The 15,408-nt window shown below is 45.5% G+C and overlaps 1 protein-coding gene across 3 annotated transcripts in view; it reads left to right on the top strand.

Annotated features, from left to right (window-relative positions):
* Positions 1–14,882, top strand: part of ANP32A (acidic nuclear phosphoprotein 32 family member A) — a 53,186-nt gene extending 38,304 nt beyond the window's left edge. For 2 of the 3 annotated variants that reach the window (XM_043982412.1, XM_043982413.1), the window contains exons 2-7: positions 6,528–6,677; positions 6,937–7,059; positions 10,646–10,844; positions 12,307–12,422; positions 14,217–14,280; positions 14,622–14,882. In XM_043982412.1, the coding sequence (XP_043838347.1) occupies positions 6,528–6,677; positions 6,937–7,059; positions 10,646–10,844; positions 12,307–12,422; positions 14,217–14,280; positions 14,622–14,683 (714 nt within the window). In that variant the 3' untranslated portion in view covers positions 14,684–14,882. The remainder of the gene's footprint in view (positions 1–6,527; positions 6,678–6,936; positions 7,060–10,645; positions 10,845–12,306; positions 12,423–14,216; positions 14,281–14,621) is intronic. The other variant, XR_006354735.1, reaches the window with a different exon arrangement.
* The last annotated feature ends 526 nt before the right edge of the window (positions 14,883–15,408 follow it).

The raw sequence follows: 15,408 nt of genomic DNA, 5'->3' as shown, positions 1-15,408 counted from the left end.
TCAGGCACTTATTTTACTAGGTTCATCGTGCTGGGGGAAAAACAAAGTTTGGAGCTGAGAGATCATTTCGTTTTCCCTCTTCCATGTTGCAGATGAGAAACTGAAGGTTCAGACAAAGGAAAATTTAGTCAAGGTCACACAGGCAGCTAGGTGTTGTCGTAGAGCCCAGAATGCTGGGCCTCAAGTTTAGGAAAATGTGAGTTCAAATCCAGCCACAGACACTTCATAGCTGTGTGACCCTGGACAAGCTACTTCACCTCTGTTCCCTCAGCTGTAAAATGGGGACCAGCAAGGGCTAACGTAGTGGCTGGAAGCACTGGACCTGAGTTCAAATCTGGCCTCAGTCACTTACTAGCTGTGTGACCCTGGGCAAGTCACTTAATCCCTGTTTGCCTCAGTTTTCTCTCTCTCTGAAGGTTAAGTGACTTGCCCAGGGTCACACAGCTAGTAAGTGTCAAATGTCTGATGCCACGTTTGAACTCAGGTCCTCCTGAATCCAGGGTCAGTGCTTTATCCATTGCACCACCTAGATGTCCCCTTGCCTCAGTTTTCTCATCTGTAAAATGACAATAATAACAGCCCCTACCACCCAGGGTTGTTGTGAGGATCAGATGAGATAATATTTTGAAGCACTTAGCACAATGCCTGGCATGTAATAGATGCTATAGAAATGCTTATTCCTTTTCCCTAAATAGCAGAGCCAGGATTTTTTTTTTTTTTTAGTGAGGTAATTGGAGTTAAGTGACTTGCCCAGGGTCACACAGCTAGTAAGTGTTAAGTGTCTGAGGCCGGATTTGAACTCAGGTACTCCTGACTCCAAGGCCGGTGCTCTATCCACTGCGCCGCCTAGCTGCCCCTAGAGCCAGGATTTTAACGTAGGCCAAGCCTTCTTTGATACATTCCTGATCTCTTTCCTAGTCTTTACAATTCCAGCGGCTTGCTGGACATCAATCAACTCTTGGAATGTCCCATTATGCTTCAAACTCAACTGAATTCTCCCACTTCCTTCCCCTCTCCCATATAGGCCTCCCTTCCAATCAGTCATTTATCAAGGGCTTATGTGCCAAGTATTCTGCTAGACACAGGTGTCCAAAAAATTCATATTGCACAAGTCTAACCTGATCAATTCATTCTCCTGCTCAAAAAGCCTTCAGTAGCTCCCTATTGGCTCTAAGATTCAAATATAAGCTCTCGAACCCAGCATTTAATGCCCTCTACAGTCTTGCACTGATTTTGGCTTTTATTTCCTATTGCATTCCACATTCCAGTCAAACTAGACTATTAGCTATTTCCTCAATTCAACATACTATCTCCCACTGCTATGCATTTATAAATACAAGCTTGTCCCCCATGCTTGGAAAGCAGTCCCTTCTCATCTCGTTTTCAGAATTTCTCTTGCCTCCAAAGTTCAGCTGAGACAGCACCTCTTCTTGAAGTCATCCCTGATCTCCCCCAACCCCAGCCTCAAACCCTGTAAAGTGTCCTCTTGCCTAAGTATTCCTAGAGCACTTTGTGTACTCTCTCCTTCGTCCCCTTTACTCTATTCAGCCAGCCAAGGAGAAATAAGTTCCTTGAAGTTAGTTGGTTCATTTTGCCTGTGTATCCTTCGCATAGTGCCTTAATCATAGTAAATGCTGAATAAATGTGTACTGAGTTGAATTGAGAATTAGGGAGTGTTTCATCACCAGAAGACTTTAACCAAAGGCTTAGATGAGCCCTTAGAGGTGTCGGAGAAGGGGATTCATATTTCAGGTTTGGGTTGGCCTACCTGACCTTGTCCTAGGTCCCTTCCAACTCAGGTACTCTCTGATTCTGTAAAGAAGGCAAATTTTCACTGTACTTCAGGAAAGGCTGTATATCTGAAATGCTTGAAAAGGGAGTGGTTTATTAGACACAGTACATTTTGAAGAGCAGATACTCTGTTTTCTTTTGAAGTTAGGGGGTGAGTGAGAGGTAGATTCCTACCTTTTATCCCTTAGGTGGAATTTAAAGAATTCCAAGAGCCATCTACAGGATCCAGATTACCAGAGATGACCAAGCCCCATTACAAGGAATTTTTTTTTTAAGACCAGAAATGGGAGATAGTGTGGAAAGATCGTTGGATTGGAGGAAAGAAGGTGGGTGGATGAGATAGTGATAACTGACTAGAGAAAACAGAGCTGCTTGATTCATACTTTGTTTTTGTTTTCTCAGCCAAAAAAGAATGACCTTTCAGATGGGAAAGGACAGAACAGCCACAGCAAAAGGATCTGGGGGTTTTAGTGGATGAGCATATGACAGACCAAGAAGCTAGTGTGGTTTTTAGGCCATATTAGAAGAGGAATGTCTTCCAAGAATTAGCAGGTGTTACAGCACAGCTGCCCTGTTCAGACCCCAGCTGGAATACTGTTTCCAGTTCTGATCACCAAAGTTTAGGAAAGAAATTGATCAGCTAGGGAGTATCCGGAGGTAGAGAACAAGGATAGAAAAGGGCCTGGAGTTGAGTCATGGGATGGATGAATTGAGGGACCTAAGGTTTAGCCTGGAGAAGAAAAGACTTAGGAATATTGGGGGAGAGAAGGAGGAAGAGACATGAAGACTATCTTTGTGCAGACAGATTGAAGAATACTAACAACTGAATTTCTCCAGAGGGGCAGCTGGGTGGCAAAGTGGGTAGAGCACCAACCCTGGAGCCAGGAGAACTGGAGTTCAAATCCAGCCTCAGACACTTACCAGCAGTGTGACCCTGGACAAGTCACTTAACTCCTATTGCTTTCCTTCCCCACCCCCAAACTATCCAGAAGTGGAATAGGCTCCTGAGGAGGAAGAGAAAGCAGTAAGGTTCCCCTCCTTGCAAGTCTTCAAACAGGCTAGCTAGCTGATGACTGTCTGGGCATGTTGTACTGAGGATTCCTTTGCAGGTGTGGATTGAAATAGGTTCCTCCCAATGGTAAAAAATTGTATGGATCCAACTCCTAGCTCTACCATTTCTTGTTTGTTTGTTTGTTTGTTTTTAGTGAGGCAGTTGGGGTTAAGTGACTTGCCCAGGGTCACACAGCTAGTAAGTGTTAAGTGTCTGAGGCCAGATTTGAACTCAGGTACTCCTGAATACAGGGCTGGTGCTCTATCCACTGGGCCACCTAGCTGCCCCTCTACCATTTCTTAATATGACCTTAGGCAGGTCACCTAACCTCATTAGGTCTTTCCTCATTTGTAAAATGAAGGAGTTGGTCTCAATGACCTCTATAGTCCCATTTAACTATAAAGCTAAGACCCTACAATCCATGATCAATGATGAATGTCATGGTATTCCCGCACCCAATCCCAAATCCCATAGTAACTTCTAGCCACTATATACTATTTGCTGTTGTTGTCAAGTAGTGTCAGTCATGTCCAGCTCTTCATGACCCCATTTGGGGTTTTTCTCAGCAAAGATACTGTAGTGGTTTGCCATTTCACTCTCCAGCTCTTTTGACAGATGAAGAAACCAAGGCAGACAGGGTTAAGTGACTTGGCCAATGTCACACAACTATTAAGCGTCAGATTTGAGCTCAAGAAGATGAGTCTTCCCAACTCTAGGCCGGCCCTCTCCACTGCACCACCTAGCCACCCTCACTATCTACTATAGTTACATAGTAATCCCATATTCTTGTCTTTTCTTTTTTTTTGGTGTTTTTTTTTTTTTTGCAGGGCATTGGGGGTTAAGTGACTTGCCCAGGGTCACACAGCTAGTAAATGTCAAGTGTCTGAGGCCGGATTTGAACTCAGGTCCTCCTGAATCCAGGGCTGGTGCTTTATCCACTGTGCCATCTAGCTGCCCCCTCCCATATTCTTTAGTAACAAGTATTGCTTATGAGGTAACTGTAAAGAGAATCATTTCTTCCTGTTCTTTTTTTAATTCAATTCAACAAGCATTTAACTTCCTGCTCTGGGCAAGGGGCTGACTGAGCTAAGAGTTGGGGGCTGAGGGTGAGATACAGAAATGGCAGCTCCGGCTCTCAAGGATCTGTCTGTTGCCCTCCTAATTTGAGGGTAAATATCTACACTGTTGTGCTTACTGGGAGCTTTATCTAAAAGATCCTAGAGTTGGGAGTTCTGCTCCTTAGTCCCTTGCTCACCTAAGACTCCAACCACAATGTCATCTCCCCCCCCAGTAAGTTGGGAGATCCCAGTAAAGGCAAAGCTGAATTAGCTGTTCAGGGAATTGAAGTTTATCACCATTTGCTCCCCAGTGCAGTTTGTTTAACAAATAACCTTGGGAAATTGAACTGAACTTTACCTTTTCCATCCACTGCCCCTGGGAGAAACTTGGGAGAGAGACCTTGGGCAGGGAGCCAGTTTTTTTTTTTACTTCTCCATCTGTAAAATGGACGTGACTATAAAAATGACTGGTGACTTCATCTTGCAGACTTCCCTCCCTCAGGAGAGGTAGCAGCAGTCTGGAGGATATGGCCCTTTTTTACCAGGCTACCTACAGTGGAAAGAGGTACTCTGGGAATGGGTCCAGTGGACCCCAGCAGGGAAACAGGCCCCTGGGGCTGAGGAGGAGGGAAGCAAACAGAAGGCTAGTATGTTGCCAGTGCTCCCAAATCTAGCACCGTTGTGCTGCCGGCAGCACCCTTTGTGCTGTATTTGCTGGCTGGGGTGTTGGGGCAGGCCATATGTCTGCTGTGTTTGTCACCTCTCCTCCCTTTCCTTTTTCTCACACCGGCAGAGCAATCCAGGGTTTTTTTGGGTTTTTTTGTTTTTTGCTTTGCAGAGGGGGGAGGGGAATGAGGACACTGAATATCCAGGCTCTGTATCTAAGCAAACCGAACTTCTTTACAAACAAGAATGAACCACCGTGAGAACAATTCACAGTGTTTGTGGAATCTGCCCAGGCCCTTTCTTGGGCTATTTCGGCCTTAAACCAAGCTGGGATTTCACAGACTCTTGGAAAGCTCTCTTCATCCCTCTTCCCCTCCCCTCTGCTCTCCTTAGAATCCCACATTGGAGTTTCGCCCTTTTAGACTAAAGTTTGGTCCCTCTTAAAGTGCACAATTTCCCTTCAAGCTGTTATAAATGATTTACTCTTTGGTAGGAATGAAAACTCTGGTTTGCTGGTAGAAAGAGCATGAGGACATTGATGTGTCACGTTGGGAGAAGGGTTAAGGGAGAGGAGGGAAGACCGTGAAGACAGGGAAACCAGAGCCGCCCAAGACAAACTGCTGACTTGGCAATTTGCTGAGGGCCGGGGCAGGCCCTGACTTTGTGATTTTCTGTTATCTCTGCCCTTGTTCATCTTGCCTTTACCCCTCAAAAACCAGCCCACATACGAAAACGACGAAGACAAACACCGAAATCCCAGACCCTGGGTAGCCAAGAGCTGCCTCTGTGTTGTGAGGGGAAAAGAACAAAATGGTTGGGATCCAGGAGCTGGCTTTTGGCCCTAGCTTTGCCTGTCTAGCTGCATGACCTTGAAGCAGCCACCGCCCCTTCTCTAGGCCTCGGTTTCCTTTCTCATTCAAATAAAGGGTCTTAGTAACTGTCATCATTTACCCATTCTTTGCTTGTTTGTTTACAAGGTCCCTTGTGTGGGTATAGCACTGCCTGTATTAGTATGCTCGTTTTACAGATGAGGAAACTGAGGCACAGGGAAGTTAATTGACTCCCCCAAGGTCAACCCAGTTAGCACATGACAAGGACAGGACTTGAACCCGGCTCCTCCAAGTTCAAATCCAGTTGGTTGTTATTATTGTTGCTGTTTCTGCCCCAGCACAGCTCCCTCCATCATCCTTGCTTGACGGAAATCATCATGGCAATAACCAGAATACGGGGGGGGGGGGGGGGAGCACTGAAGAGGATGGGGAAGGGCGAACAAGTAAATGTAAAGTGATCTGGCTGGCTAACTGCAGAGAGAAGAAAGATGGGAAATCAAGGCTAGAGGGCAAGCAGTGACTGGAGATGAGTGGCCAGCTGAGGGAGAAAGCATGGAAGATTTCCTAACCCTCTTGTTGCTGAGGCAAATGCTGGCAGGTAGCATCACGTCAAGTCAGGTGGCTTTAAGGGCCGTGTGTGTGTGTGTGTGTGTGTGTGTGTGTGTGTGTTATTTTTTTAATGGCAATTTGAGAGCTCTTGGCTATTGGATTGGAATGTGGGAATTATTACAACGAGCCGGCACTGTCTTCAGTAAGGGGCCTATACCCCTGTATTTCCTCTGAGGCTTCTGCCGAGAGGCAAGCTCCTCAATTCAGGAAATTGTCTCCCTCTTCTCCTCTCCTCCTCTCTCCCTATTTCCCTCCCCCCACCATTCCCTGGTGTTTCCAGACCCAGTGGAGAAAGACCACATTTTGTAACGCTATCTTTGTGTCGTCAGCAACATGACGCCCAAACTGGAAACGTCTACCCTGTGGTGTAATTACAGAAGGCTTCCTACTTCTCCCCACCATGAGCACTCCTATTCTCTTCCTGTTGTTCAGGTTGGCTGTGAGGCTTCCTCTCTCCCTCTCCTCCCCCCCCCCCAAAAAAAAAATCCACTTTTTCCTCACAAAGGTGTTTTCCCCTTACAGGTGAAAGAGTTGGTTCTGGACAACTGTCGGTCATGTGATGGTAAAATCGAAGGCCTCACAGATGAGTTTGAAGAACTGGAGTTCTTAAGTACAATCAACGTAGGCCTCTCCTCAGTTGCAAACTTACCAAAGTTAAATAAACTTAAGAAGGTAAATAAAAGTAATTGGAATGTGTGTGCTATGTGGAGGTGGGGAGTTATTATTTTATATTTGAAGAGCAGAATGGAAGTAAAGTGCCAGATGTCTGCTGCAACTTGCCGGATAATTTCCCGTGACTAGTAGCCTTGCTTTTTTTGGTGGGGAGCGTGGGGACTAAGAAGGGAAGGGTGGAGCTCAATTGTTTTCAGTCGGTTATACTCATGTGAATTGGTGGCTTTTTTTTCTCCCCCCACCCCCTTGCCTTCTTTAGTTTGAACTAAGTGATAACAGAATCTCCGGAGGACTGGAAGTATTGGCAGAAAAGTGCCCGAATCTCACACATCTAAATCTAAGTGGAAACAAAATAAAAGACCTCAGTACAATAGACCCACTGGTAAGTAATTAGTACGGGATGCCTTCTGCCCCAAAACAAAACAAGCAAACCTCATTGGAGAAAGCAATAACCTCTACACTTACATGACATTTTATCATTTCAGAATGTTTTCCATATATTCTCACATGTCAGCGTCACCAGATCACAACATGATTGACAAATAAGGTCTGTAGTCCCCCATTTGGCAGAGAGGAAATTAAGTCCCAGAGGTTAAATGGCTTCTCTGATCAAATACCAAACCAGAGATGGATCGAGAGCTGAAACTCAGACCTCCCAATTCCTGTACCTGAACTTTTTCTTCTATACCACCCTGATAAGTTCTAGGAACTTGAAGAACCTCATTGTGCCTCATTTTTCTCATCTGTAAAATAGAGAAGTTAAACCAGGTGATCTCATAGCTCCCTCCCTGGCATTCTGTGAATCTGTGCAATCAGCTTCTAGGTCCTAAGGTGGTGTCCTTTTGAACATGAATCTGCAGCTCTTTGTAGCCCCCCAGGGAAAAGGGGACCCAGCTAGAATGGATTCCCATTCTCTTTCCTGGATATGAACCTGACTTGATACCTGACTCTGAAAGTTGCCAGCATGGCCCAGACCTCACACATTCATAGTTGCAAAGGGAAGCAAGTCTGCATTTTAAGTGTGTATTTTAAAATGCTCTTATCACTTTAAGTGGTTTAGTAATTGGTAGGAAAGCTAGTAACCAGAATTAGGTTAACAAAGTGTTACCTGGTTGAGATCCTGAGGGGATCCGCTTTAATGAATGTGGAATGATTCCCGATTAGATGAACACATCTGTTGGGGATGTAAATGAGCATTTCTGAAGTGCCTCCGGATACTTAAGCAGTCTGTTCTGGACCAGCTGAGCAATCTTGTCCACATTGTCAATTTAGTTATCAAACCTTTTCCTTATAGATCGTGCAAATCCCAGCCCCTGTGAATGAATTCACTATTTTTGAATTCCTGGGATAGGAATGAATCTGCTTCTCAGCATATGGCTATCTTTGCCTTACTTTTCCATATGGGTGAAATGGGAGCCCACCATCATCTAGACTGTGGTGATTAGAAAACCCCTCTACAGCTCTGGAATAGGGGAGGGAGGGCTGGGTGATTTCGAATACAGAGCACACATTTGTTTTGAGCTATAAGTGAGAGGGACTGGACTGGTTCCACCTGGAGAATTTGCTTGAACCTCAGTTTCTCCCACTCCTCCTAGAACAGGGATCCCAGTAAAAGTTAGCAGGCACCACCTTTACTTTTCCAGTCATATGCCGGGAGAATAGAAATGATTACAGTTACAGGATCTCTGAAATAGAAGTGTAAGCCTAGCTGCAGCCGAGCCCTCATCTGTCTCGAGTCATTTCCAGTAGGTTGGTCGTCTGCTTTCTGTTTAAAGCCTTCAGGTGATGAGGAATTCACCACCTTCTGAGGAAGCTCGTTCTGCTTGCCACCTGGAAAGGAACCCTTTTGGTAGGAAGGAGATAAGTATCGGATCAAGGCCAGGATCATAGGATTAGAGCTGGAAAGGATTGGGGGGAAATCCCTGGGTCTGGGAGCAGCGTGTGCTCCTTGTAAGCAGAGGTTGTTGACAGCTCTGGGTGTTGTTTTTGTGTCCGAGCACCCAGCGCTATGCCTGACCTGATGCTAGTGGGTGCTTTCTAGTACTTGTTGCTTGGTTGATGAATTAGGGTCCTTGTGAGATCTTTGTGGCTCAGTGATGAGCTCACCCAGACTGTGTGAGCCACTGAAAATCCCATGGGAAGACCAGTTTCCTGGGAAGATTGAGCGGGTTGTGTTTTCTAAGCTGGGCCACTAGGTGGTAGAAACCTGCTTTGGGTGGGGTGATGGAGACATTGGGCCCCAAAGGCCCACCCGCAGACTGTCCTCTGTTGCTTGGGATTAAGCCACGCTATGATATTAATTATCCATAGCCACTTTTGGCAGTCAGGTCCTGAATTTCTGCTACCTTTCACATTTTCCTGCTTGCTTCCCTAACCTGCTCTATTTGTTCAGAAGGTGTCCCTGACTCCTTAAGAGGACAGGATTGGGAAAACAAGAAGCCTGGGTTCTAACTCAACCCTTGACTAGCTGTGGAACTTGGGACCTCTCACTTTACCTCTCTGAGAAAGGGTTTGTTTGTTTTCTCATCTGTCAAATGGGGACATGAGAACCTTGCCTGCCTTGTGGTTCTTGGGAATATGAAAAGGACTTTGAGAAAATAAAAGGCACTATACAAAGCAAATTATTTTTTACTAAAATTGCCTGGGAGCCAGAGAGCTATTCTGCTTGGGTATAGCAAAGTTTACTTTTTTCTTCTTGACTTTTATGAGTGAGCAGATGGGCCAGTTTTACTTGAACTAAGTGATAGCAGAATTTAAGGACCAGAAGTTTTGTCAGAAAAAGCTTCTAAACCTCACACATCTAAATCCTGAATGGAAACAAATTAACACCTCAGGACAGAACTCTAGACTATCCCTTTAGCATTCCCCTACAAGAGGTGGGGACATGTGGCCACAATTTGGGCCACAGGAAGGAAAAGGGAAGCACAGTTTGGAGAGCCCCGTGAAACTTGGGCTGCCTGTGCAGATAAATCCCTTCCTGTCTTAGGGAGGCCTTTTAGCCCAGACAGGGTTAATGTGGTTGCTAAATTAATTTTGCTTTCAAGGGGTTAGCGAATAGATCTTGCCTTCTCTGCCACCCACTTAGGCTATTTTTAAAAATTTCCCTACTGATCCCACCTCTAGTCTCTCTAATCCATCCTTGACAATGTTGCTAAAAATAATTCTCCTTATTCACAGATTCAATTGTCACTCTGCCTAGAAAACAGTCTTCAGTGGCTCCCTAGTTCCTCTTGAGTAAAATTCCAGTTTCCCTTCTCTAGTATTCAGAAGGCCTTCCACAATCTGGTGGTCATTTATTGTTCCAAGCCTTATTTTTGATAACTCCCTTTCATGGCATCTACACTGTAGGCCAATTGCACTGTTCTCTCTCGCGCTCTCTCGCTCTCTCTCTCGCTCTCTCTCTCGCTCTCTCTCTCGCTCTCTCTCTCGCTCTCTCTCTCGCTCTCTCTCTCGCTCTCTCTCTTGCTCTCGCTCTCTCTTGCTCTCGCTCTCTCTTGCTCTCGCTCTCTCGTTCTCTGTTCCCTTCCCCACCTCTCTCACACACACACAATATGCTCTTACCTCTTTGCTCCCAGCAGTCATTATGCCTAGAATGTCCTTTCAATTTATCTGTCTTTTAGAGCCCATCTCAAGGAAGCCTGTCCTGATTCTCCCCATTCCATACCATCTAAACACTCTTTCCCCCCCAGACCTCATAGAGTAATTAATTCTCTTATCATGTAACATTATATGTTACATATATTTAAGGGCTGTTCTCCTTCTAATAAACTGTAACCTCCATAAAGGCAGAGACCACACGTGGCCTGTCAACATTTTGTATCCCTGACCACGCTGATGCCACAATAGACACTCAATCCATATTTGTTCTCTTGTTTCAGAGCACAGTATTTTCTTCTTTGACTTGGCTCATTTGGAATTCCAGCCTCTTGGTATCACTGATCCACTGTTTGTTTACTTTTTGCTTTCAGAAAAAGTTAGAAAACCTCAAGAGCTTAGATCTTTTCAATTGTGAGGTGACTAACTTGAACGACTACAGAGAAAATGTATTCAAGCTCCTCCCCCAGCTCACATACCTTGACGGCTATGACCGGGATGACAAGGAGGCCCCTGACTCCGATGCTGAGGGCTACGTGGAGGGACTTGAAGATGACAAGGAAGATGAGGATGGTGTGTAACTTATGGAGGGTGGGCATGATTGCAGATGTCTTTGGCCTTGACCTTCTGGCTCTTGAGCCTCTGCCTCTGCTTTTCTTTGCTTCTTAGTTTCAGAGAATAAGCCAAGAAGAGGTAAAAGACTACAAGAGGGCCTGCTGTACCCTCCAGAAAGCCGCTGAGCTCATTCTTCGGGGTGCTGCTCTAGCCTCTTCCCAAAGCCTTCCCTGGAAAAAAATGTCAATATCCTATAGCATCCTGTAGGAGTCAGCAAGCCTTAACCTCCCCCTCCCCCTCCCCCTCCAAGGTGACTTCACAGTCATGAATGGAGAGGATGTGACCTTAACCACAAAGCCTCTCAAGGGGTCCTAATTCCCCAAACCCTATAATGAAAACCATATAGGTGGAATAATCCCCGTTCCTTTGATTTCTATCTTTCTCTGAAATTTCTCCCCTCCCCCCTTTCCAGGAAGGAAATTCTCCTGGGCCCCAGTGCAGTCTGGTCCAGGGTGTAACCACCACGTCTGCAGGTAAACTGGGCAAGGAGGTTAAAATGAGCACTGAGAATGCCCTTCCTCTGCCCTCCATAGTCAGTTCAGATAAGGGTTAGTATTCCTTTCTGCTGAGGGGGAGGATTGGCACCGCTCTCTCCCTGATCACCTGGGGCAGATGATGTCTTCACTTCTCTTTAGGTGTGGGGGCAGAGAGATCACCTGCATTCTCCTGGCAACTGCAGCCCAGGGAACTAAACAATTCCCCAGGTGCCCAGGGTGCAGAGGACTCTGGCCAGCCAAGGTGTACTCGAAAGCCAGGATGAAGTAAGCTTGAGGGAACAGCTGTCTCCCCTTACAGGACCCTCTGGAGAGATGAGAGGAAAAAACCCCACCCCCTGGTTTTCCCCTATATTTTGCCATGACTCCAAGGCCTATGTCAGTCTTGCAGCCTTTGGTGGGGATTTTGCTGCCAAAGGGAACTAGAGAATTGCGGCAATCATCTGAATAATTCAGATGAAATATTTATTTTTCCTTTTTAACTCAAACCATTCTGATTATTGCGTCCTATTTACTTTTCAGGGAAGTTGACTGGGATCTTTCTAGGTCCTGTGAATCATTGCGCCCATGAAGGTGGCATTTCAAATATGGTCCAAGTTGCCATTTTGCTTCCTCCTAAAGGCCTTTGACTTTTCCAGTTACCAAATAAGAGATCTCTTGTTCTTTATGCCATGAGTGACTTCTCAAAAAGAGCTAGAAAACCTTTAGGTTATAAGGCTTTTCATATAATATTTAATAACATGATTGTTAAAGATCTTTAGTTGTTTTGTTTCCCCCCAAGCCAGGGGATGCAGGTAGAGAGAAATCGGTATAAGATACTGCTGTTGTTGGCTCTGCACTAGCCACTCGGGCCCTTGCCGTCTGTAAAGTGCATGTGTGAGAGGGAGGGACCAGCTAATCACTTGGATTCTGGCTCTGATGTGCAGAGGAGGAGTATGATGAAGATGCCCAGGTAGTGGAGGATGAAGAGGATGATGACGAGGAAGAGGATGATGATGAGGAAGAGGAAGGAGAAGAGGAGGATGTGAGTGGAGAAGAAGAGGTAAGGAAGCTCAAGACCACAGCGGGATGGGAGGATCGAGGTCTCATCCAGAGGCTCCATGAGCATAGATTTGGAGTTGGAAAGGAGTCTAGAGGAGTGCAGAAGAGGAAACTGAGTTTCAGAGAGGTTCGTTGACTTGTTAAGGGCCACACAGTCAAGAAGTAGCTGAGATGGGAGCAGCTAGGTGGCGCAGTGGATAGACACCGGCCCTGGATTCAGGAGGAGCTGAGTTCAAATCCAGCCTCAGACACTTAACACTTACTAGCTGTGTGACCCTGGGCAAGTCATTTAACCCCAATTGCCTCACCCCAAAAAAAAAAAAGGTAGCTGAAATGGGGTTTGAACTTGGGCCTTTCTGACCTCAAGTCTAGCTCTCTCTCCTCCACACCTCCCCCCAACCCCAGCTGCTATTTGATATGATACAGTCAGAGGATGTTAGACTTGGAAAGCCTTACAGAGAGCATCCTGTTTCATACTTTCATTTTGTAGATAAGGAAACTGAGGCCCAGACAAGGTAAAGTGCTTACCAGAGGTATACCACCAGCTTATGGGTACAGATATAACTTGCTCTGGCTAGACCAAACCCTAAATTTCCTAACTTCCAACCTGGTGTTTCTTCCATCACATCACGCTAGCCATGTTAGGCCCACTACCTAATTTCTTTTACAGATTTCTTGAAAAAGAAATGTTTTCCTTTGTTTACCAAAAAAAAAAATCCCAGGGCTTCTTTACACAGTGGGCTCCCTTCAGTATATTCAAGACAAGTTTCTCTATGCAGAGATTCCATTTACAATTGATTTTTTTCCCCCGGGTATAGTGAAAGAAGGCTCTTTTGCTTGGAATGAAACATATACCAGCTTGACCATTGGTTCTAATGGTCAGCATCCCAGCATATATAGAAATGATTCCCATGGGATGGTGGCATACTAAGTTCCCTTCATCCTCCTTTCTCTCCCCATGATTTAAAAAACAAAATAATAACCCTATAGAAACCTATAAAGTGACAAAGGACATGAATACATACATATTTATTAAATCCTGGTAGGCCAGAGCAAGGTCCTGCCCCTTCAAAGAAAGAAGCTTAGCTCCAATAAGAGGGCATTAGAGGGGCAGCTGGGTGGCGCAGTGGATGGAGCACCAGCCCTGGATTCAGGAGGACCTGAGTTCAAGTCCAGCCTCAAACACTTAACACTTTCTAGCTGTGTGACCCTGGGCAAGTCACTTAACCCCAATTGCCTCACCAAAAAGGGGGGGGAGGGCAGCCAGGTGGTACAGTAGATAAAGCACCAGTCCTGGATTCAGGTGGACCTGAGTTCAAATCCGGCCTCAGACACTTGACACTAGCTGTGTGACCCTGGGCAAGTCACTCAACCCTCATTGCCCAACAAAACCAGGAAGGAGATCTAGATTCTGGTCTAAGCTCTTGCCCTTCCTAGCTCTGTGAGTCGGTTTATTTTTCCTTCATTTTTACAAGTTGAAGTTTAGATTAGATGCTCTCAAGGGCCCTTGAAGCTCTATGGTTATGATAATCTATAACTTAATTTATAAATTCACATCTCTAAGAAGTGATATAGAGAGACATGGGTTCTATATGATTTAGAAAAATTCTTACATGATAGACCTTTAATAGTTTATTAAAAAAAATTTGTGGCATTTGAGGAATGATGGATCCTTAACCTTTCAAATTCAATTTCAAGGAAAGCAACTGTTCTCCAACAAACCTTTCCTGGACTGTGAAGCCTCCCCAGAGAGGCTTCAACATTTTTGATGCTCTGTCCTTTCATTCTTTTTCAGGAGGATGAGGAAGGTTACAATGATGGGGAAGTAGATGATGAAGAAGATGAAGATGAAGTTGGTGGTAAGGCACTCATTTTGTTTTCATTGGGAACAGAGCTGGCCAGGTAGTTACTTTTGCACATAGATCTCCAAGAACATTCTCCTCCACCAGATATGGTGGGCCCAGGTTAAGCCAGATACGGTCTCTGTGCAGAGGCTCCGGTTGTTTCTCCTGCTTTGCAGATAATACATATGTATTTGTTTTCTGGGTTTGAAACAGACTTGAGTTGGGAGCAGTTGAACATGTGCTGGGGTATACCTCATCTAGCTCCTTTCTCAGTGATTGTATTCTGTGAAAAAGGGACAGGACGTGCATATAACCTAGATCATGCTCTCTCCCCCACCCTTTTTTTCCTCTTCTAGAAGAAGAAAAGGGACAAAAGAGAAAACGAGAACCTGAAGACGGGGGAGATGAAGATGACTAAATGGAATAACCTATTTTGAAAAATTCCTATTGTGATTTGACTGTTTTTACCCATATCCTCCCCCCACCCCCACCCCACCCCCCCTGAAACTTATTTTTTTCTGATTGTAATGTTGCTGTGGGAATGAGAGGGGAAAAGTGGATTGGGTGGGGGGTGGGATGGGGTGGAATAAAGTACTATTTTTACTGCCGCTCTTAAATTTTTTTTTCCTACTTTTTCTTTGTGTCTGGTTTAGTCCCCGTAAATGCAAGTATAAACCAAGTGGTTATATCTGTTTCTTATTCTGGGAGTAGAGTGTTGGCATCCTCACATTTTACAGATATATTGGTGGGTGACATATCCCCAGATGGGCAGCATCTGGGCTTGTCCCATCAGGGCCGGGGGTGCACATGGAATACCAGCCATATTATAGGTGCTACTCTGGGTGGCACAGGCACCATCACCCACCCACCCGCCTGCCCCACTGTGGGGAGGCCGCTACACTAAGCAGGTGATGTCTTCTTTCTTGTTCCTGAGTGACTTGCCACTTTCAGCCTGGGCTGTCCCTGCACCTCTTGGAGGATCAGAATCATGTGTGTGGTTTGTAAATAGCAACCAAGGGAGTGGTTTGATGGTGGGGTTGGGTTTTTTGGGGGGGAGGGGTGTCTTGGTTTGAAGAGGTATTTCCTGGCCCCTCCACAATTGTGTCTCTCTTTCTCTCTTTCCCCTCTTCACATCCCAAATCC

This window comes from Dromiciops gliroides, chromosome 2 (assembly GCF_019393635.1).
Source record: "Dromiciops gliroides isolate mDroGli1 chromosome 2, mDroGli1.pri, whole genome shotgun sequence".
Lineage (NCBI taxonomy): Eukaryota > Metazoa > Chordata > Mammalia > Microbiotheria > Microbiotheriidae > Dromiciops > Dromiciops gliroides.
The sequence above is the reverse complement of the archived record's forward strand: the minus strand, read 5'-3'. Positions and strand labels throughout refer to the sequence as shown.